Source organism: Meriones unguiculatus, chromosome 9, assembly GCF_030254825.1.
Source record: "Meriones unguiculatus strain TT.TT164.6M chromosome 9, Bangor_MerUng_6.1, whole genome shotgun sequence".
Lineage (NCBI taxonomy): Eukaryota > Metazoa > Chordata > Mammalia > Rodentia > Muridae > Meriones > Meriones unguiculatus.
Genome location: NC_083357.1, coordinates 58,127,349 through 58,148,394, shown reverse-complemented (window position 1 = coordinate 58,148,394; position 21,046 = coordinate 58,127,349). Strand labels below are relative to the sequence as shown.

The window sequence follows — 21,046 nt, the reverse complement described above, 5'->3', positions numbered from 1 at the left end:
AAGTTTTCACCCCAGCATCTGGCTCCTGAGCCTTCACTGGTAAAACTGAACGATCAGGATTTTCTTTCTTTATAACAGGGACTCACTCTACTTACACTTTATATTCAACCTATTCAGAGTTAACTGACCTAAGAAAACATTGTAAGCAATAATTTCTTAACTTTTTAATTTGGGTTGGTTTTGGGTTTTTTTTTTTTTTCTTTTTTTGGGGGGGGGGTAGGAGAGGAGGGAGGTCATTGCTTTGTTGGTTGGTTGGTTTTTTCCAAGACAGGGTTTCTCTGTGTAGCCTTGGCCGTCCTGGACTCACCTTTTAGACTAGGCTGGCTTTGAACTCACAGAGATCTGCCTGCTTCTGCCTTTCTGAGTGCTGGGATTACAGGTGTATGCTATCTTGCCTGGTTTGTAATCAGTCTTACTACCTTTTGGACTTCCAGTGTAACATTTACAGCTTTGACAGTGTTCTGAGTCAGCAGAGCCGAAAACCCTTACAAGATTCACATAGAAGATTAAGACAAAAGCTCCTCATTCCTTTTTGAATGATGGTTTAAAAAACAAACACACAAACAAACACCACAGTTTTTCTATACATCCCTGATTGTCCTGGAACTCACTCTATAGATGAGGCTGGCCTGGAACTCAGAGATCTGCCTGCCTCTGCCTCCTGAGTGCTGAGATTTAAGGTATGCCCCACCACCACCACCCGGCTCTTCATTATGTTTTATTACCATATTTGCTGTGCAGGTCAATAAAAATGGCCATTATTCAGCATTTTAAATTAGAGGATTAGAAAAAAGACCAAAGTCTTCAAATTCAAGACTCACATAATTAAAAATAAAAATAAATGCATTTCCAAATAAGCACATCAACTAAAAAGGTAAAGAAGCAGTTTTATTTTAAAACAAATACCAATGAAATCAACAAATAACTTTATCAATATAAATTTTTTAAGTATAAGCTGAACATATACGCATTAAATAAATTGCATTTATTATGATACAAGCTCACCTCCAAAACAAAATAATACAAATAAAAATCCATGACTGTGTAAAATAGATGCAAACAGCAAACAACTGTTTTTAAAGACCATCATTTTTGGCCATCATTTTCCAAGACCATAATTTTTATATAAATATACTAGCAGAAAAACATCAATGCACACACAACATATATATACTAGAACCCAAAGCATCATGTAAGTATAACTCTGGTGCTTACATGAGCATAAACACAGCTTAGTCTGAAACAGGGATCTGTGCAACAATGTGATTGTGAGCAGTGATGAACGTAGAGACTGAGATTCATGAAATGCCCATGCCTAAGCAAAAAAATAAAGAAACCAAACAGGAAGCTGCACACCCTACGGCAAGCCAACTTCTAAAATGGAAGAAGAGAACTCAGGGATGCCAATCATTTCATCTAGCGTAAAACTGTAGGAAAACAGAGAGTCTCGAAACGTGAGATGAGCTAAATTCTTTTTGCTTTAAAGGCCCTGCTGTAGACTTGCTGCTCTGCTTCATGGCTTTGAGAAGCAAAACTAAAGAAGTTGTTAATGGGTTCAGGTCCTGTGGGGGAACCCACAAAAAATGGTCTGAACTGAACATCTTCATCTCCACCACCTCGATTTACAACTGGTGTACCGTCCGAAGGAAACTTTGAGCTATTCCCTAGGAGAGAAAATTAGGGAAGAATATAAGAATATTTCCTAATAGATCTTTAGGAACAAAACCAAGAGCCACTGAATAAATATTAACAAAATTCAACTCCAACAAAGTAGATAATGTAATTGCCTTAAATTCATCCCCTGTGATAAATACAGACCTAATGTAAGACCAAAGACCATGTCATTCAGCTCTTCCCTTACCATGAAATAGACTGTACCCTCTATGAAAAAGCAAGCAAATGGAATACACATCTGGCCATTTCTGCCAGACTTCAGAAAGAAGAAAAAGCTGACAGTATCTGCCTAAAGATAGCAGAGGTCAAAAGGGCTAGTGTTGTAATACACCCAGGTTTGCTTTCTAGAACTCACAACCATCCAGTTCCATGGGAACCCACACCCTCTTCTGGCCTCCATAGGCAGTGCACACACAAACACACAAGCAGCACACACACACACACATAAAAATATCTTTTAAAAATATACAAAAAGAATGAAAAAACATGTACAAGGATAAGAAAATATGTACAATGGCTATTTGGAATGACTAACTTGCCATTTATAAATAATGAAGCTAGGCACAAAACGTTGGTTTCAGACTGGGTCTCACTCTAGTCCTGACACTAGTTTGTAGACCAGCTGGCAAGGGTCCTGTCTCTGTCTCCCACATGCTGAACTATAGGCTTGGCCACTACACCCAGCCATGGAACATTTTGTTTGAGTGCTCTTGTTACCTCATTCCCATTCTAGATCATTATTTTTCTCTCCTTTCTCCTTAGCCTAAAATAAACACCAAAATCTGAGTACTTGTAAAAGTCCATCATAAGAGACTTCAATGTTTGCATGCCAATTTATACAATTATATTAATACTGAGGAAAATAACTACTGGATGTTATTGCACTGGTACCATTAAGAATGAGCCAACACTCGCCCACCAATCAGAAAAGATTCTGGTTTTGAATTGCCTACTTGTACATAAAATATACTTGAAAATTATGTGATGTCTGAATAAACAAAACAAATAGTCAAAGGGCCAAAATAAGAACTGTGCAATCTGGGCCAGCAAGGTGGCTTAAAGTGTTATTTTCCAAATTGAAAATAATTTAAACTGGGCATAGTGGTACACTCCTTTAATCCCAGGATTCAAGAGGCAGGCAGATCTGTAAGTTTGAAGCCAGCCTGGTCTATATGGTGAATTCCATGATAACAAGAGTTATATAGAGACCCTGTCTCAACCAAAAACAAACAAAGAAATAAATATATGTATGTATTATTTATGTATGTATGCAAATACAACTGAGAGCGATGATGTATAAAGCAAGACAAGAAATCCACAGCTTACTATGGTTCCCCATTCTGAATGTGTGGAACTATGCAGCACAATGGAAAAAATCATTAATTTAAAACTAAGTGTTGGTCAGTAGATTTCTTCTTACCTAATGGAAAGCCAAAGACACCAGACTGTGGGATCATAGCTTGTTCCAAGGAACCTTCTTGGCTAGCAATAGTGATATTTCGTAGCCTAAGGCTATCATAAAGGCCTTGGAGCTTTTGATACTGGCGATTGCGTTCCATAAGTTTTTCAGAGATATCACTAAACTTTTTCTTGTATTCTTCAAGAACTTTCTTCATGGAGGTGACCTCCCCTTTCATAGAGGTCAATTCTACATCCTTACTCTGTATTTGCTGTGTATATATCTTTTCCATCTGTTTTAGATGGTTCTCGGCCTTGCTGAAATTATATTCTTGATAAAGACGTTCCTGGTGTATCTGTCCAAATAAATCAGAAGCAGCACAATGTTACAAGCACAAGTGGAAAGAACGCTTGTACAGGGGCATCATTACAACATTTACAGCCTGGTTAAAAACATAATCACAACATACAATGAGCTGATCACAGAAAAGCATACCACCAAAATAAGCGTGTCTTATCTACAAGCGACATGCATCCTGGAAGTTTTCAAGAAATACAACACAAGTTAGTACATGAAGAACTGAGTAGTTCTGTGAAGTCTCATGCATTTGGTCTCAGCACATAGGAAATATGGGCAGGAGGATCAAGAGCACAAGGTAAGCCTCAGCTATGATAAATTCAAAGCCACCCGAGACAAAACACACACAAAAAAACATATTTACACAACACATACACACATATAAGGTCCAGTTTTCCCGATCCTGAGTAAAAAAATAAGACCCCAAAGTATCCTTGCTTCCTAGAATTTACACATGTGCAATCCCATGTTGGGCAGAACCTGTAACTAGAACATAGTAAACAACTAGTACAGCCTCTGTGGAAAACAGTTTATCAGTTTCCTAAAAAAAAAAAAAAGCCAGGCTGAAGAACAGCTGGCTAGCATGACCCTAAGTTTGATCCTCAGCACTGAAAAAAAAAAATACTGCAATCCAGTATAAACAATAAAGCAAAAGTAAGTATGACACGGAGAGACAGATCACTCACAAAACAAAAAAACAAAAACGTCTACTTAGCACATAATAAATATTTATAAATAAAAATTAGGGAAAACTATTTAAACAAAGTTCTCTGCACATTCATGTATTAATATGAATTATAAGTATAATAGTGAAGGGACTTTTTTTAAGTAGTAAATCCCTCAGAAGGGAGTTAGGTAGGGATTTAGTTCAATGGTGAAGCACTTACCTTTTAAGCACAAGGCCCTGAGCTCAGCACCCCATACCAAGAGAAAAAAAAGTTCGTACATAGGCCTCAAATTACACTTCAGTGTATATGTGTGTCTATGCATGTGGAGGCTGACATTTGCTATTAAGTGTCTTCCTTTCCTATGGATGCTGAACTCATGTCCTCACATGCACTTTACCCACTGAGACAGCCCCCGGCCCCTAAGCACTAACCTGGTATGTCCAGAAGGCCAACGCTCGGGAGCTAATGTCCAATACAATCTCTGGTCGAAGCCCTGCCAATACCATAGCTTTGTATTCCTCTGATGGACTGAGTTCTGTACGGACAATATCCAGCTTTCCAGAAAGGGTACTGTTGCAGGCAGGGCAGATAGCTGGTGAGCGACTGAACTCACCACTGCCATGCTGATCACAGAAGATGTGAGAGCAGGCAGTGACCCAAGCATAACCAGAGAGCTTGATACGACACTTTCGATAATTGCAAAGCAACATGTCTTCACACAAAGACATGATGAGTCTCCAAAATAAGAATCCTAACAAGGAATGAAAATGTAAGTCAAACTGTAATGAATATGATTTTCTAAAAAACATGCTATTATTTTATTAAAAGCTGGACATTGTTTTGTATTAATTAAAATTATATTGATTTCAGTCTCAGTATTATGGTCTTTCCTTATACAACGGCCATGTAGAAAGTCATGGAGTACAGATAGTTCCAACTCTTACCAACGTCAATAATACTATTCACGTGTTTAGGAACATCACAAAGTACACAGAAATAAAAATTAAATCTGCCCTTTGTGTCATTTTCCAACACCAGAACATATACCATTCTACTAAGGCAAGTAATGATGGTGCAAGTCTTTAATATAGTACTTGGGAGGCAGAAGCAGACAGACCTTTCTAAGTTCAAGATCAGTCTGGTCAACACAGTAAGTTCCAGGATAGTCAGGGCTAGTCATCTCATGCTTGGCAAACATGAGGATACACGTATCTGTAGTGATTTTTCAATAGAAATTTTAAGTAACATTTTTAGGCTATTTTACATATCTTGATTTCTCATATTCCTTAACCAAACTGCCTTGATTTTAAAAGACTGGCTGCCTGATAAAATTAGATATAAACTAAGCTAATTTACCGATTATAAAGCCTGAAAATGTACATGTTTAAATGTTATCAGGTAAATCATACATCTACCAATATTGCTATGGTTTGATTTAAAACATTTGCAACAAATTCTCCAGACTAAGTTACTTCTCAGTTCTTAGTTAGCAACAGTATATATTGTATACTATATAGCTATATGTTGTGTAACATTGGCGTATCAATTAGGCACCAGGGAAAACTGAGTACATTCAATATACAACTTAATGTTTCCTTAGCAGTGTGCTTGATGGGCCACTGTAATGCCAATACTCAGGAGGCTAAGACAGATCATCCTCTGTTCAAGGCCAGTCAGGGCTACACAGCTAGCTCCTGTCTTAAAAAGAAAACACGGTGTTGCTTTAGTAACAGGGGCCAGTGGATATGCTGGCACCTCCATCTCAAATGTCATACCTACACTCCATACCCTTCCTGAGGATTCCATGAATCTGAGGCCACTACGGGCTGCAATGAGACTGTCGTCTCATCGTCCTCTCAGATATAAAGATGTCCGTGCTGAATTTCCAAATATGATTCACCTGACAGCCAGAAGCCAATTCTACTTTTACCTCCAGCAGGGAAAAGCGCCCCTTCCTCTCTGGAGGTGAAGGCGCGGCCAACTCCACATTGCCACAAGGCAGACGGGGAAAGATGATGGCTGGCCAAGTTTTTCAGAACAAGAGCCACAGTTCTCCCTTCATGTTCAGCCTTTCCCCACTTCTCACAGAAAAGGAAAAACAACAAAAATACCTGCAACAACACAAGCTAAAGGGGCGGGCCTTCCACAAATGGAGACACACTGTATTCGTGCCACGGAGCTGCCAGGGCGCATGCGTGGTGGCCGCAGGGCCTGATGGGTAGCACGAGGCCGGCCGCTGGGGAGCACGTGGTAGCGGCTGCTGCGATAATCAGACGCTTGCGTAGCCTCCCGCTTCTGCGCGTCAGCATACAGTTAATGGAATAGCTTCTTTGAGTCGGCGCTGCAAATATTCACACGGTTTTTTAGAGGAAGCAATAGGCAGTGGTGTCGCCCACCTTTAATGCCAGCGCTGGAGCGGCAGAGGTGGGCAGATCTCCGAGTTTGAAGCCAGCCTGGTCTACAGAGCGAGTTTCAGGACAGCCAGAACCACACAGAGAAACTCTGTCCAGAAAAATTAAAAAAAAAAAAAAGCAAAACAAAAGAAAAAAGCAAAAGTAGCCATAGGATCAAGTGCTATACATTTTTTGTAAGATTTATCTTTAGCCAGGCATGGCTACCGCCATTTCTTTAGTCCTAGCACTGGAGGAAAAGACTGATCCTTGAGTTCCAGGCCAGCCAAGGCCACACAGTGAGACCCTTTATCACAAGTTATTTTTACTTTTTTTTTTTTAAATACGTGTGTGCCACATGTGTCCGTGTAGTCAGGATCAGTGTACTAGATGCCCCAGAGCTGGAGGTACAGTAGTGAGATACCCTGTTGATGCTGAGAATGGATCACCTAGGTCAGTAAGAACTGCTGGGGCATCACTCCAGCCCCAGGAGTCTTAACGTTGAGTTAGCTTTGCTGACAGTCAATTAGTTACGTGAGTTGTTGTAAATATTTATGTAATATATGAATATATATGTAATATATGGGTGTGGTCCGCATGTACATCTGCGCATCAGAAGAGGGCATAGATGCCATGAAACTATAGACTTGTGTGACCCACCAAGCGCTTCGGGGATTTAAACTCTGAAGCTCTGGAAGAACAGCAGTCAGTGCTGAGCCATCTCTTCAGTTCCTAAACACTGCTGTAAATACTGCTCTAACTTTGCCCTTCAGAGCAAACCGTGGTTTTTCTGCCTGTTAAAATTAAGCTGGGAGAGGGCTAGAAGGTAGCTAGGATGCAAACTAATATCATTCTCTTGCAGCCAGCTTCAGAAGGTATGACCCTGCTATGAACTAATTAGCAGCCACACAATGAACACCAACCAATGTAAGTTTCCAATATTAAATCTTTCTCTTTTCTTTGTTTTTAAGACAGGCTTCCCTGGCCTTGAATTCACTGTGTACTGGAGGATGACCTTGAACTTGTAAACTTATTAAATGCTGGGATCAGGGGAGTGTATGCTGGAGATAGAACCTGGTTTTTATGCATGTTACGCAAACAACTAAGCTATAGCCATTAAATCGTATTCCTTCAATTAATGAAATAGTTCTGTTTGTTTTGTCCCTAGAAACTTAATCCTATTGGTTGGTAAAAATTAGTCAGGGGAAATTGGAGGCATAGGAAAAGTAAAAATTAACTTTGTAAGAAAAATAAAAGATGAGAATGTAGATGACCTCAAACAACTATAGTCAGCTTTATTTAAAAGACAGAAACGTGTCTCTATTCCTGGCCAGGCCATAATCAGGGAACAGAACCCGTTCACTCAATGACCAGAGAATGCAGATTACATGTTTCAAGGTTTCTATCACTGAGGATAGAAATAGATCTCTTTTCCTTAGACAGGCTGGTTTCGAAACTGGGACTGTGATCTCGTTTAATCACTGGGTGTCTGGTGTTGCGGTCAGCTGCTTTACTTCTGCATCCTGGAACTCAGTTTAGCACCTTACTTTACAGAAACAGCTTTCTTTTAAGAAGGTTTATAGGTAAACCATACACTGCCTACCATGTTTGAGATAACTGATCCTCCAGTCTTTCTGGTTTTAACTATCTCTGACGTAATAAGAGTACAAATAAAGTATCTCATTTAAATTTCAAAGAGCATAAACACTCAGATATAAACAATACTTATTTTGTGAATGTCACTTCCAAGTTACTCTTGTAAAACCTTTCTTGGAGATGTAGCCAACTCAAGTAATACTTGTTGCTTGCCTTTATACTAATTTAAATACTCTAATAGATCTTGGTTCTAGGCTTTTACAGTTAAAGACACTACTAGACTAAACCTCTGTACATGACTCCTTGACTCAGCATAGCAAATTTCCTATAGCATAATACATAGGAGCTGTGTTAATGTAAAATTCTCAAGTAAACTTTATCTTGCCCCATGAATTTCACTGACAAAAAATGAAAATACACTGCTATAGAAAGCAACATGTGGAACTACCAGGGCTTGATTTGTGTTCTTGTTCACATGATTCTGTGACACTATTCTGGTGGGTCAGCTTTTCATCTTTCAGTACATTGAAATATATTGATTATTTTTTAATTAATTGGGCCCTGTGGTGGCCACACATGCCTTTAATCGCAGCACTCAGGAGGCAGAGGCAGGTAGATCTGTGAGTTCCAGGCCAGCCTGGTCTACAGAGTGAGTTCAAGGACAGCCAGAGATACACAGAGAAATCTTATCTCTGGGAAGAGAGAGGAGAAGAGAAGGAAGGAGAAAGAAAGAAAGAAAGAAAGGAAGGAAGGAAGGAAGGAAGGAAGGAAGGAAGGAAAAGAACAAGAAAAGAAAGAAAGAAATTCATTATTTGGGATGGCTCAATGGTTCAATAGTTAAAGAGCACTGGCTGCTCTTGCATAGGACCTGGGTTCAATTTTCAGCAGCTACATAACACCTCACAACTGCCTGTTACTTCAGTTCTAGAGACTTTGATGCCCTTTTTTGACCTTCTTGCGCACCAGGCGTGTGTAAACGGTGAAGACACACACTCAAGCAAAAACACTCATACACATATATTACGTTTTAAAATTTTATTAACTACTTGGGAAAACAAATCATTTAATATTTAAACATCCAGGCTCAATCACTATGACTCTGTAGAATGCTATTACAATCAAAAAGTTCTCTATAGCTCTGGGCCGGGCTTTGAATGCTTCATCCTACAATTGTTTGATTTGGCAAGGTTCAGAAAGCACTACTGTGGACAGTCTATCCTCATGAAGCCTAGAGAAGCCCAAGCCAGTTTTGTAAATGATGGATAAAGTCTCACTTAGGCCCTAATTCATGAGAGGAGCAAAGTTCACCTCCAACCACATTAAGAAGCAGTTAGAAGATAAGGCACTCTGATGATAGGGAGGGATCCAGCACTTGAAACAGAGAAGACCACTAATTTAAATTAAATTGCCTTACAAAATGACAGACAAGTTAGTGCCAGACCTCACCTAGTCCACTGGGGAAGCACCCAGCACTCTAACCACCAAGCCATCGCTCTAGAAGTTTTTAGGTAGTATAGAATAAGTATACTGTTATTAGCATCTAAGACACAATGATATTAGGACGCTTGCCATGGTTATTGTGTAACTTATTAAGTGAGAGAGTAAGCCTGTAACACAGTCTGACTAGAAGCCAACTGTGTAGACTACATATAACCACTGTACTAGCCCTAACCTTTCAAGATCTTTGGCTTTTTAAAAACTACAATGCAAGCAGCTGGCCACAAATTACAAAGCAGAGTTCTCAGATTCTTGTCTATATCAAAGTCTCTCAAGCTCAAATCTTACCATAAAACAATGCAGACATGTTTCATTCATCGTACAACAATGACTACAGCACGAAGAAGGTCCAGACAGGAAGTGTTGTTGGTATCAATCTGGTGCTCTCTTCTGTACTTCTTAAATTTCATCCTTAGTTTCTGCGGGGGGGGGGGGGGAAGGAGGGAGGTAGAAGGATACAAGGCTGTTCATATGTGTGTACTTCCATATGATTTCTTATGCAAGCATGTATAGAAAAGGGCCAAGTAAGGAACAAGTATGATCCATAACCTGTTTATCATGCAAACCCATTTAATAGAGTAGACATAAACTCATAAAACTGCATAGCACTGAACAAGTAATCATATAAAGACCAAAAAATGACGGGTTAAAACTGTCAAACTTAAAAAAAAACATTAATTAAAAAGTGGGGGTGGGGAAGAGCACTGGCTGCACCAACATGGCAGCTCACAGCTGTTACCGAAAGGCACAGGGAATACAATGTCCTTTTCTAGTCTCGGCGCTGTATGTACTTACTGCGCAGGAATAGGAGAAGGCAAAACACTAATATACATAGAATAAAAAATTTAAACTGTCAAACTCATTAACTAACAGAATTTTATCCACTGTCCGTACCTTTTCTGTAGTGTTTCAGTTATTAAGGATGAACTAGATTTATCTCATATTCTCACAAAATTTTGATGCTATCAAGCTCTTTAAATTATGAATTCCCTGGGAGGGAAGAGCTAAAGGCAAATAAGAAATTTTTAGTGAGCTGAATTCAATTTCAGCTGTTTGCCCTACCTTTAGTCTGCTCAGCACATGTGTGTAATCAGTGTGATCAGCTGAAACACGGACTTGACATGCATTTCATCATAGCAAACTGTAAAGGACTGAGGAAGGGCAAGCCACTGACGCTGTTCCCCAGCCAGCAACTACTGAAATTCAGCCTCTGATAACACTGCACCCCCTTATCTTTTGTGGTAAAGATGATTATTACTACATTTACCTGTTATCAAAGGAAATGAATCCAGCTTTCACGTAAGAAGCCAAATGGAAATGCCAGAGCGACTGCTTAGCAGCACCTGTGATAGAAGAACACACGAAGGTTACACGTTATAATTACGTAAGTCACACCAACATGCTCCATAGAGCAAATCATGAGAATTAGAATAACTATTTTCAGTTTGACTCACTATTCAGTGTAACCGAAAGCCAGCTGTGGCGTCACACACCTGCCGTTCCAGCGGGCTGAGGCAAGAGGATGGAATATTTAAATTAAACTTCCGTCACACACCAAGTATAAGGTCAGTTAGCGACAGTCAGCGGTTAGCTACAAAGGCCCTGCAAAACATGAGGCTGGAGGGAAGGGTCAACAGTTAGGAGCACTCCTGCTCTTCCGGAAGACTGAAGTTTTGCTCCCAGTGCAGCTCCCAGCAGTCCAGGGGGTCCAACACCCTCTTCCCGCAAAGGAAAACAGTAGGAAAAAAAAACCAGTTGGCCACAAGATGGCAGTAAGAGATTTCTTATGATATCACCAAAAAAAAAAAAAAAAAAAAAAAAAAAACCCTGCAGAATTTGCGAACTTAATTAATTAATTAACTAACTCAAAGGGAGTTGGCCGCTGGCCAGCCAGCCAGGGAGCCGTCATAGGATGGACCTAGGCTCACTTTATATGTTTGTAGTGTGTAGCTTGGTCTTGTGGGACTCCTAACAGAGGGGAAAGGGGGCTATCTCTGACGTTTTACCTGCTTTGGGGATCCTTTTCCTCCTACTGGGTTGCCTGAATGAGAGGCGGCGCCTAGTCTTATGGTAACTTGATATGCCATGTTGGGTTGATATCCCCTGGGAGGCCTGCCCTTTTCTGAAGGAAAAGGAAGGAGGAGGGATGGAAAACTGCAGTTGGGATGTAATATTAATTTAAAAAAAAAAAAGCTTACTTATAACCAAAATAGAGTTCATTACCACAGATAACCTTCAGACACTTCTAGTCTTCACCTAATTATGATCTAGAAATTCTTTACACGGTATGTAATTTAACATTAAGCTTGTTAGGTTGGTGATAGGCACCAAAAAGGTGCTTGAGTATAGGCAAAGAAATCACTGTCTAGATGTGGTGGCTCAGTGCAACCCAGTGTTAAGAGGCTGAAGGAGGACTTTTGGATTTGAGGCCAGTTTAACCCAGTCAGACCAAATAAGAAGCTATGGCTTGGGTAGATATCAAAATTTCATGTGTAGTAAGTAAGCATTCACTCACTACAAAACCATTTAGTTAAAATTAAGTTTTTTGTCAAGCCTGTAATCACAACACTTACTTTGAAGGAAAATCAATACAAGCTCCAGGCCAGCCTAAGCTCCGAAGCAAGACTCTATCTCAAAACTATTCAAACTACTAACATTTTTAATTGTTCAGTAATTCTGTATTGCAATCCTGGACAACACGATATAGAACACTTACATCATTGAAGAAAACTCCACTGAAAAACAGAAACAAAACAAAATGACTAATAAGTTGATAAAAAAGAAAAAAAATGCTACCTTTAAAATTACTACTACATATATAGCCAATGTGGTGACAAACACTTCTGATCCCAACATATGGGAGGTGAAATTTGGAGGATCAGGAATATAATACCAATCTGGGCTACAAAACCCAGAAAGAAAAAAAAAAACTTCACATTTACATAGAAATCTCTAATCTCTGCCTCTGACAGGCTACATAAATTCCCTGAAGTACAACAATTCAGTCTAAACACCATAACGTTCACTTGAGTGTGAAATAGCTCCAGAAGATGGTTTGCTTTAGACTAAATGAGAAAATGGCACGGCTCTGTAAGTCAGTTCTGTAGATGGTTTTAAGGACCTCAGAGACATGCATGCTCAAAGGTCTATTTCAGTCTTCTCATCGCATAGACAGGAGATTAAGTACCAAATTTCAAGAGGCCTGGTCTCTCCTGGTGTTACATACTACCGCCTTCCCTTCCACAAAATGTGGTGCTTCTCTCTCTCTTTCTCCGCCCCCCAACAAATGCCAAACCATAAGAATTTTGTAAATATGCCATAATCAAAGACCGCTGGGTGTGGTGGCACATGCCTTTAATCCCAGTACTCAGGAGGCAGAGGCAGGCAGATAGACTTGTACGCCAACCTGGTCTACATAGCAAATTTGAGGGCAGCCAGGGGATACATGGTGAGACCCTGTCTCAAAACAAACACAAGGAGAAGGAAGTGTGGTGTGAACTTGTTAATTCCAGCCTGAGGCTGGTCAGCAAATTGAAAGCAAGCTTGGATAACTTAGCAAGATTCTGTTTCAAAATAATTTTCCACAAAGCTGGAACAGAATGGCAGCTCAGTCAGTTTCCTACACCATGAGGGGAAGGGAACAGCATGCGTGTAATACAGAAAACCTGCCTCATAACGAGTACCTGCACTTACAGGCCTCCCATCATCCTTTAAACTTTCCTCTTGAGAATGTCCAAATCCAGGCCCACTTCACAGATATTTTGGGGTTTTCACAGGACCTGTGGGCTGACACACAGAGTGCTACAGTCCCAGCTCTTTCCTCCTGGACACAGTTCATCTTCAACCTGAAAACAGATAACAGAAGAAAGTAAGCACAGGGGTGATGAGTTCATCCGCCTCAGCCCTTTATACTGCCTTAGGAAATAAACATCTTTGTCTTTTTAGCCACTAGGGGCAGAATACACTGGGAGCATATATGACCAACCTCATCATTAGTGAGGAGTGCTTGAAAGCTGTGGCTCAAGAGAGCAGCAAAAAATAATCATAATAATAACAACTTAACAATCAGGATGGGAGGAGCAGTAAAACTTTGCTTGCTTTTAGGTTGCTATTTCCCCTATTTCATTATAGTTTTCCCACCTTAGGGTTTATAACCTACTTCCTACATACTACCTCATTTTCTAAGTTCAATGGTCTTTGTTTCAAAAATATGCAAGCAAGGCTTAGAGAATGGTAAGGTAACTAAGTTTACGGTTTAAAAAATAAATTTGTTACTATTCTTTCCCTAGCTTTATTAACATATAATTGACAAATACAAACTGCATGGTCTAGTGGATAGTGTCTGGGAAGATATATCCTTTACCTCCTATCCTTTGTCTGGTGAACACACTTAGTATCTACTGTTAGCAATCTTTCTTTGGTTGTTGTTTTGTTTTGTTTTCCGAGACAGGGTTTCTCAGTGTAGCCTTGGCTGTCCTGGAACATGCCTTTAACCCAGCATTCCGGAGACAGAGGTGGGTGGATTTCTCTGAATTTGAGGCTAGTCTGGTCTACAGATTGAGTTCTAGGACAGGCAGGGCTACACAGAGAAACATCTTGAGAAAAGAAAAACAAACAAAACTAAAGCCCAACTCTAATGCCACACATGCCGGCTGACCTATTTATACTCACTCATTTGGGAGTAAATCATAAGATCATAAGCTACTAAAATAAATTATGGCATGTACATATGTTGGAGTGTGACAGAGCATGTGGATGCTATTTATTAGTATGGAGAAGAGCATAGGGTATAATTATGTGGAGAAAGAAGTGAAGAGACATACTTCACTATGCATGCCCCCAGTGTCCTAAGATACAGTCCTAGGGAGACAGCAGTGAGAAACTCCACTGTGCACTCCCCTGAACTCCTGTTCAGTTCTCAGCACTCACAGGGTTAGCATCTCTAAACTCTCAGTGACCACAGTTCCAGGGGAGGCAACGTCCTGTAGACTCTGCTGTAAAAGTAACCTTTACTCACCTGATTTAATTATCCCAGACACTTACTGCCTCCATCTGCTAACCTACGCCTGGAAGCTTCTAGATTCCATACAACCTAACCTAGGCCTGAAATGTTTTCAGTCTCTGGAGACTCACTGCTGAATAAGCTCACCCTTTCTTGTTCTTTCTGAACTCTTGCTGGCTGGTTCAACTCAGCTGTTCTGGCTCAAACTCCTCTCCCAGCTTGTTATGGGTTCAGGAACAGCCGCAAACTGACCATTCAGACACCAGACTCAGACTGATGGAAGGTTGACTGCTGAACGAAAACTGACTGGTTAGAGCCATAATATGGACTCAGAAGCCAGACTATGACTCTGGTCTGTTTCTAAGGCAGGTTTTATATATATATATATATATATATATATATACGAAAAACCATAACCAGGTACCCAGGTGTAGAAATTGGAGGGGGAAGCAACATTAGATCATTTTGACTATCTAAGTATAACTGATTTTATTCCAAGTGTATTGTGTTGTATCTAGGTAGCTAATAAGCTGATTGGCTGGGATTTAGGGTAGGAGAGCTCTTGGGGGCTTTCCAGCTTTCTGGGAGTAAGGAACATAGCAGGATGTTACTGTCCTTCCTCCAACAGAGCATACATTTATCATATATTGTTTTATCTTAAGCAGCAAGTATTGAACTATTGAATTGTATTCCGGTACACCTAGGCCTAAAAACTTGAACTTAATTTCATCTTATGATCAAAATGGAGAGTTGGGAGGCAAAATGGCTTTTGATATGCTAAAGGCTACAGCAGGTGTTAACAGAGGAGCCATAGTTATGCTAAGAACTAAATTAGGTCTCAAAAGAGGTTCTATAGAGTTTAAGCAGGTTGCAACAAGCTGATTTATTCAATCTGGCTTTTCTCAGTTTCTCTGGGTTGCTCTGCTTGGCCTCAAACTAATTCCAGCAATCTGTTCTAATTTTCTGGTTCCTTCTCATCCTCTTGTTCCTTCTGTGTCACCTGTGTAGAGCTTGTCTTCTCTTCCACCTGTCTCTGTGAAGCTCTCCCAATAAAACTGTCACCCCTCATTCTCTGTGCTGCTCCCTTGAGTAGCTGACCTTTGCTCTCTCTTCTTGGGAGAGTTGGGCATATTCTATTCTGTCCTGTCTTTCTCTGATTCGTCACTTTTTATGCCACCCAATTTAATTAGACATCACTTTCAAACATGGGTGCTTCCTTCTACAAACTAACTTTACCTTCATAGTTTGGGATTAAAGGTGTGTGCTAAGGGTGTGTCTTTATTCCAGCCAGAGGAATTAAATGTGTGTGTTAAAGGCCGAGCCACACCAAAACTAGAAACAGCATTTTTTAGTAAATAACACAATATGGAGGTTCAGTGTGATCAGCTATCCTGCAGCGCAGCTATCCTGCAGCGGTCTGCAGGCACCAGGCATCAGGCACGGTGCGCATATACATAAGCATGTAATCATGGACTTAAAAACAAAGAAGCTCAAGTTTAAGGATAAAGGAGTCACCTATACCTATTAGCACATTCAATTAGCTCGGTTAGAGTTTCTCTTTCTCTCATTTTCTGCCTATAACAATAACCCTTGGGCCAGGTGTGACGCCACACGCCTTTGATTCCAGCACTCAGGAGACAGAGGTAGAGTGGATCTCTGGGAGTTGAGGCCACCCTGATCTACATAGTTCCTGAAGAGCAGGAGCCACATGAGACCCTGTCTCAAAAAATAAAGATAAAAAGAATAACCAGCTAAGCCAAGGGCCGAAGAGATGGACCAACAATTATGATTGCTTGCCACCTTGCAGAGCACCTGAGTTCAAGTCCCAGCACCATATTGGGCAGCTCACTGTAGTATTGTTACACCCAGTTCTCGAGCCCCCAAAAGATCTACAGGAATCAACTCCGTTGCAAAACACATGAGGGTCTTTTTATTACAAGCTCGAGCCCGGGTGGCTGCCCTTTACAAAGACATTTGGGCAAGCGACCCCCGGCTCCGGGAGATCAAGGTTTTTAAAGGAACAAAAACGCCAGTGGGGTAGTACAAGCCTTGGCTTTACAGGATTGGGTAAGAGGAACAGAACGCAAGCGGGGTTGTTTCTAGGGAAGCTGACCTTTAAAATGATGGGTCTATTTTTAGGCGACAAGACTGCTAACGGTCGGGCCTAGCTACCTGGGAGGCATCTGACCTCTAGTTCTTAGGGGCCATGTGACTCCAGTCGTACCTGGAGGTTTATCTGGGTGGGGACTGCTGCTGGCCCATTAACCGAAAGGAATGTGGTCTTGTGATTCTGTCCTAGCCTCTGGGCTAGCCCTCTGCTCTGAAAGGAATGTGGGACTCTGCCCTAGCCTCTGGGCTAGCCCTCTGCTCTGAAAGGAATGTGGTCTTGTGATTCTGCCCCAGCCCCAGGAATTAACTCTAACTTGCCCCAGGAATTAACTCTAACTTTTCAGTATCTCCAGCTCCAGTGGATCTAAAATCCTCTAAAAAGCCTGTCTGCATATATCCCCACACATGTACACACATAATTAAAATTCTTAAAAAAAGAATAACCCGCCTGGCGGTGGTGGCCCATGCTTTCCTTTAATCCCAGCACTCAGGAAGCAAAGGCAGGCATATCTCCAAGTTCGAGGCCAGCCTAGTCTACAAACCAGAACAGCCAGAGCTACACAGAGAAACCCGGTCTCGGAAAAACAAATTAATAATGATATTAATCATCATCATCAACAGTTTACATTCAGACTAGTTTCAGAGAGTAAAACAGGAGTCTGGTGAAAGCCACACATGAGGTCATTAAAAGAAAATTTATCTTGAGAAAAAAGTATCTAAAAATCCACACCTTACTTTTGCAAAGTAGTTACCATTTACTATACACAAAGTATAGGCTGGGCTTTATATTTTGTCCGCTCTTCACAAAGAAAGAGCCAGAATAGCTCACACTATCCCCCCGAAGTCACCAGGGCAGAATCAAGAGAACAGAACAGACCGAGACGCTACAATTTAAATATTGGCTTGCTAAAATCTCTGGTCCTTTTCAACGTGTCTTAAGTGTTTTAGGACACAGCCACAGTTAGAGCTCCTAGGGCTGCTTAAATCACCTGTCCTCAGAGTTTACTATTTAGTCTCACATGCCCTGAACAAATACTACAACAAACACTGTTTAAAAAGGGTCTCAAATCCGCCAAGGTCGTGGCCCCCACTGACATTCATCGGAGAACTGGACGGCAAGTTTAACTCCTCCTCCCAGGATCGCCCCAGATTAGCGCCGAGGTAATAACGATGACATTCCCAACTAGCCAAAAAACAAGCCGAGCATTTCCCGAGGTTCGGGCACTCTGTGCTCGAGGCACAATCTACTGTTTCTGGGTCACTACGTCTCGGAAGCGCTGGCAAACCCAGGACCGCCGAGGCCCACGTGGAAACAAGCCAGGGTAGTCCACCTTCCTGCCTTCCCCTGACCTCCCAAGGCAGAAACTAAGCTCTTCTCAGCTCACACACTTCAGCACTGACCTGAGATAAAAGCCTTTCCCCTGGTTACTCCGCTCAAAAGAAAGGGAAATTGAGAACCCAGAGCTCCAATTAAAAAAACAAAACAGAGATCCAAATTAATTGCGCACTTACCAGCTCACCAGAAGCGAGATAGAGAACGTTAGAAGGACAGGACGCTCCCTAAATTATGGGCCTCCGAGCTTGATTGGCTGACTTCAAGGAGCCTCCCCCTTCCTAGACCTTAAAGGTTCTGCCGGGCTGCAGCTCAGCAATGTTTTAAGACTGAATGAACTCTTACACCAAATTCCTCTCTGAATCAGGGCACAAAACACAAGCCAAACACAAGATAACTGAAACGTTTTGTGCATGTCCTTGTTCACATGGGTTTATTCCCTTCTTATTCCAAACAATTTCCATCCTGAGTTAACTTTGCCATCCTTTTGCAACCTCAACATGGTTAACTTATGCAATATAAAGTCTATAACTATCCAGTTAGAAGTTGCATTCAGGGCAATCTTCAAGCTAACAAACAGTGAATATATTTACTAATCGGTGGTTTAATGTTTATCCTTTACGTAAAATTTGAATACTTGTACAAATCTAAGCCTCCATTCCCTCAAATTAAAATTATTGTGGTACACTGAGGGGATAATTAATTGAATCATAGGTTACCCTTGAGGTTAGGTTTGCCTTTGAAAACTTTACCTTCTATCTGTATAGCAACTGGTTGCCATCATTTCGACAAAGAAGCAGTCTCCAGAATGGGAAAAGATCTTTACCAATTACATATACAACAGAGGAATAATACCCAAATACTTTTTAAAAAAACTAAAAAAAAAAAGACATTAAAAAACAAGTTACCCAATTTTAAAAAATGGTGTACAGATCTACACAAAGAAATCTCGAAGATTAAACACAAATAAATGGCTAAGAATCACCTAAAGAAATGTTCAGCATCCTTAGTCACCAGGAAAATGCAAATGAAAACTACTTCGAGATTTCATTTTACCCCAGTTAGAAGGCCAAGATTAATAAAACAAATAACAGCTCATGCTGGCAAAGATGTGAGGAAAGGGGAATGCTCACCCATTGTTGGTGGGAATGAAAACTTGTACAGCCACTGAGAAAATCAGTATGGCATTTCCTCAAGAAGCTGGGAACAGATCTACCTCAAGAGCCAGCTATATCACTCTTGGGCATGTACCAAAAGGAAGCATCATTCTACCTTAGAGACACTTGATTGTCCATGTTCATTGCTGCTATTCATAACAGCCAGGAATTGGAAACAGCTTTGATGTCCATCAATAGATGAATGGATAAAAAAAAATGGCACTATACAATGGAATATTGCCCATCTGTCAAGAAAGAAAGAAAGAAGAGGTGGTGAGCTGGGTATGGTGGCACTGGTGGATCCCTGAGTTTGAGACCTGGTCTACAGAGTGAGTTCCAGGAAAAAACAAGGCTACACAGAGAAATCCTGTGAAGGAGGAGAAAAAGAAGAAGAAATAGAAATAACTATGAAATTCACAGATAAATGGACGGAGCTAGAAAAAAAAAATCATCCTGAGTGAGGTAACCCAGACCCAAAAAGGCAAATATGACTTCTCTTACAAGTATATGTTAGCTTTTAACCCTTTGATAGGCATGCTACAATCTGTATAACCACAGAAAACAGAGGATTAAATAGGGAGGGGAATAGAAGAGAGAAGTAAAGGAGGGAATAAAGGGAGGAACAAATAACTACAGGTCATATGATAGAAGCTTCCTAAAATATATACATGTATGAAAGATATAAATAAGCTCACTAAATAACATGGGAGATAAAGCCTCAACTAGTCATCTGTCACTACCAAGAGAAAACTCTAGTGCCAGGAATGAGTTACATCTAAGTGAGTTGTTGGCCAAAGGGGCTCTATTGGAATGACCAAACAACCCAGACTATTGCCAAGGTATTGTTTGCTCTCTGCAAACTGATGGTAAGGCCCAACTGCTAAAAATGATACTGACATACCTCACTGAATATGGAGAAGTTGAGCTAGTGCCCAGCTAGAGCCTTTATTCCTACGGACTACTCTTCATGGTAGAGGAAGGTATTCTGAACACTACTGAGACACTTAGGGGGTCTTGAGATGATTCAGTCTGGGGTGCTTGATCAGTTTCGTTTTATCTGCTAGTTAAAGATTAAAAGGCAGGGAAAATGTGAAATACAACAGGTAGCACCAGAGAAATCTCAAGTACAGCAGACAGAATCAGCAATTGAAGAAGGGTGTTTATTGAGGTAAGGAAACACACACACACACACACACACACACACACACACGTGCCTCAGGCACACAGAGAAAGACTCTCTGCAAAGCAGGGGGAAGGGTGAGGGGCCACGACACTCAGAGAGCCAAAAACACAGTCTCTTCTCTAGGGCTGGGCATTTAAAATCTTTTGAAGAGTTTTCTTCCCCTAATTTGGGGTTGGTAAGTTTAAGAAAGCCAGGATGGCTGATTGGCTCAGAACTGCTGTGTGGCATCTCCAGAGCAGGCCTTGAACTCTAAATTAAGCTGGTCCGTCACCGGAAGGCCTACTGGTGGGAGACAAAAGCCTACAGAGCCCTTGTTTTAAGGTACCAGGCTTTTGTCTCAAGCCAGGAAGATGAGAAGGAAATTGGCTCTTCTTGAAAGTTCACATTTATTTTCTAGTCATGGCCCCTCTCCCTATCTGTCTGCCTAAAAGTGAATCTAATTCCTGATCTCTCACCACCGGAAGAGAGAGGTAAACAGCAACACAGCTACAGACCCTCCAGTCTGCAGTCTGCTTATATACAATATGCTGGTGCACTAGTGACACAAAGGATGTTGGAGTAACCAACCATTCTCTGATTAAATTTAGGGGCCACTGCATGAGATAGAACCCAAGCTAACACTGCTCAGGTAGCCAAAAACCTGAGACTAGACCTAGGACCCGGGGGGGGGGGGAACAAATA

At 41.0% G+C, this 21,046-nt stretch overlaps 1 protein-coding gene and 1 non-coding gene across 9 annotated transcripts; both read right to left on the bottom strand.

The window, feature by feature from the left end:
* Positions 1–884: 884 nt before the first annotated feature.
* Ccnb1ip1 (cyclin B1 interacting protein 1) lies at positions 885–18,265 on the bottom strand. 8 transcript variants are annotated; one of them, XM_060391271.1, is made up of 10 exons: positions 18,205–18,265; positions 13,265–13,426; positions 11,588–11,703; positions 11,036–11,198; positions 10,849–10,924; positions 9,870–10,000; positions 6,210–6,439; positions 4,530–4,849; positions 3,095–3,428; positions 885–1,664 (listed from the first exon to the last, which is right to left on the bottom strand). In XM_060391271.1, exons 7-10 carry the CDS (start codon positions 6,289–6,291, stop codon positions 1,465–1,467), a joined length of 936 nt encoding a protein of 311 aa, XP_060247254.1. In that variant the 5' UTR covers positions 6,292–6,439; positions 9,870–10,000; positions 10,849–10,924; positions 11,036–11,198; positions 11,588–11,703; positions 13,265–13,426; positions 18,205–18,265; the 3' UTR covers positions 885–1,464. The 8 variants fall into 8 exon arrangements, with proteins under 8 accessions (XP_060247254.1, XP_060247253.1, XP_021494717.1 ...); XM_060391270.1 differs by having other exon boundaries at positions 11,588–13,426; XM_021639042.2 differs by lacking the exon at positions 11,588–11,703.
* On the bottom strand, positions 10,648–10,724 carry LOC132656728 (small nucleolar RNA SNORD126). The gene has a single exon (XR_009594422.1). It is a non-coding gene; the product is annotated as a small nucleolar RNA SNORD126 (small nucleolar RNA).
* Positions 18,266–21,046: the final 2,781 nt, after the last annotated feature.

Excerpts from the sequence above, each read along its gene's own strand:
- Ccnb1ip1 (XM_060391270.1), bottom strand. The coding sequence starts at position 6,291 with ATGCGCCCTGGCAGCTCCGTGGCACGAATACAGTGTGTCTCCATTTGT. Across the intron at positions 4,850-6,209 it reads TTTAGCTTGTGTTGTTGCAG|GATTCTTATTTTGGAGACTC; the intron begins GTATTTTTGTTG and ends ATTCCTTGTTAG. Across the intron at positions 1,665-3,094 it reads TGTCTTTGGCTTTCCATTAG|GGAATAGCTCAAAGTTTCCT; the intron begins GTAAGAAGAAAT and ends TTTCTCTCCTAG.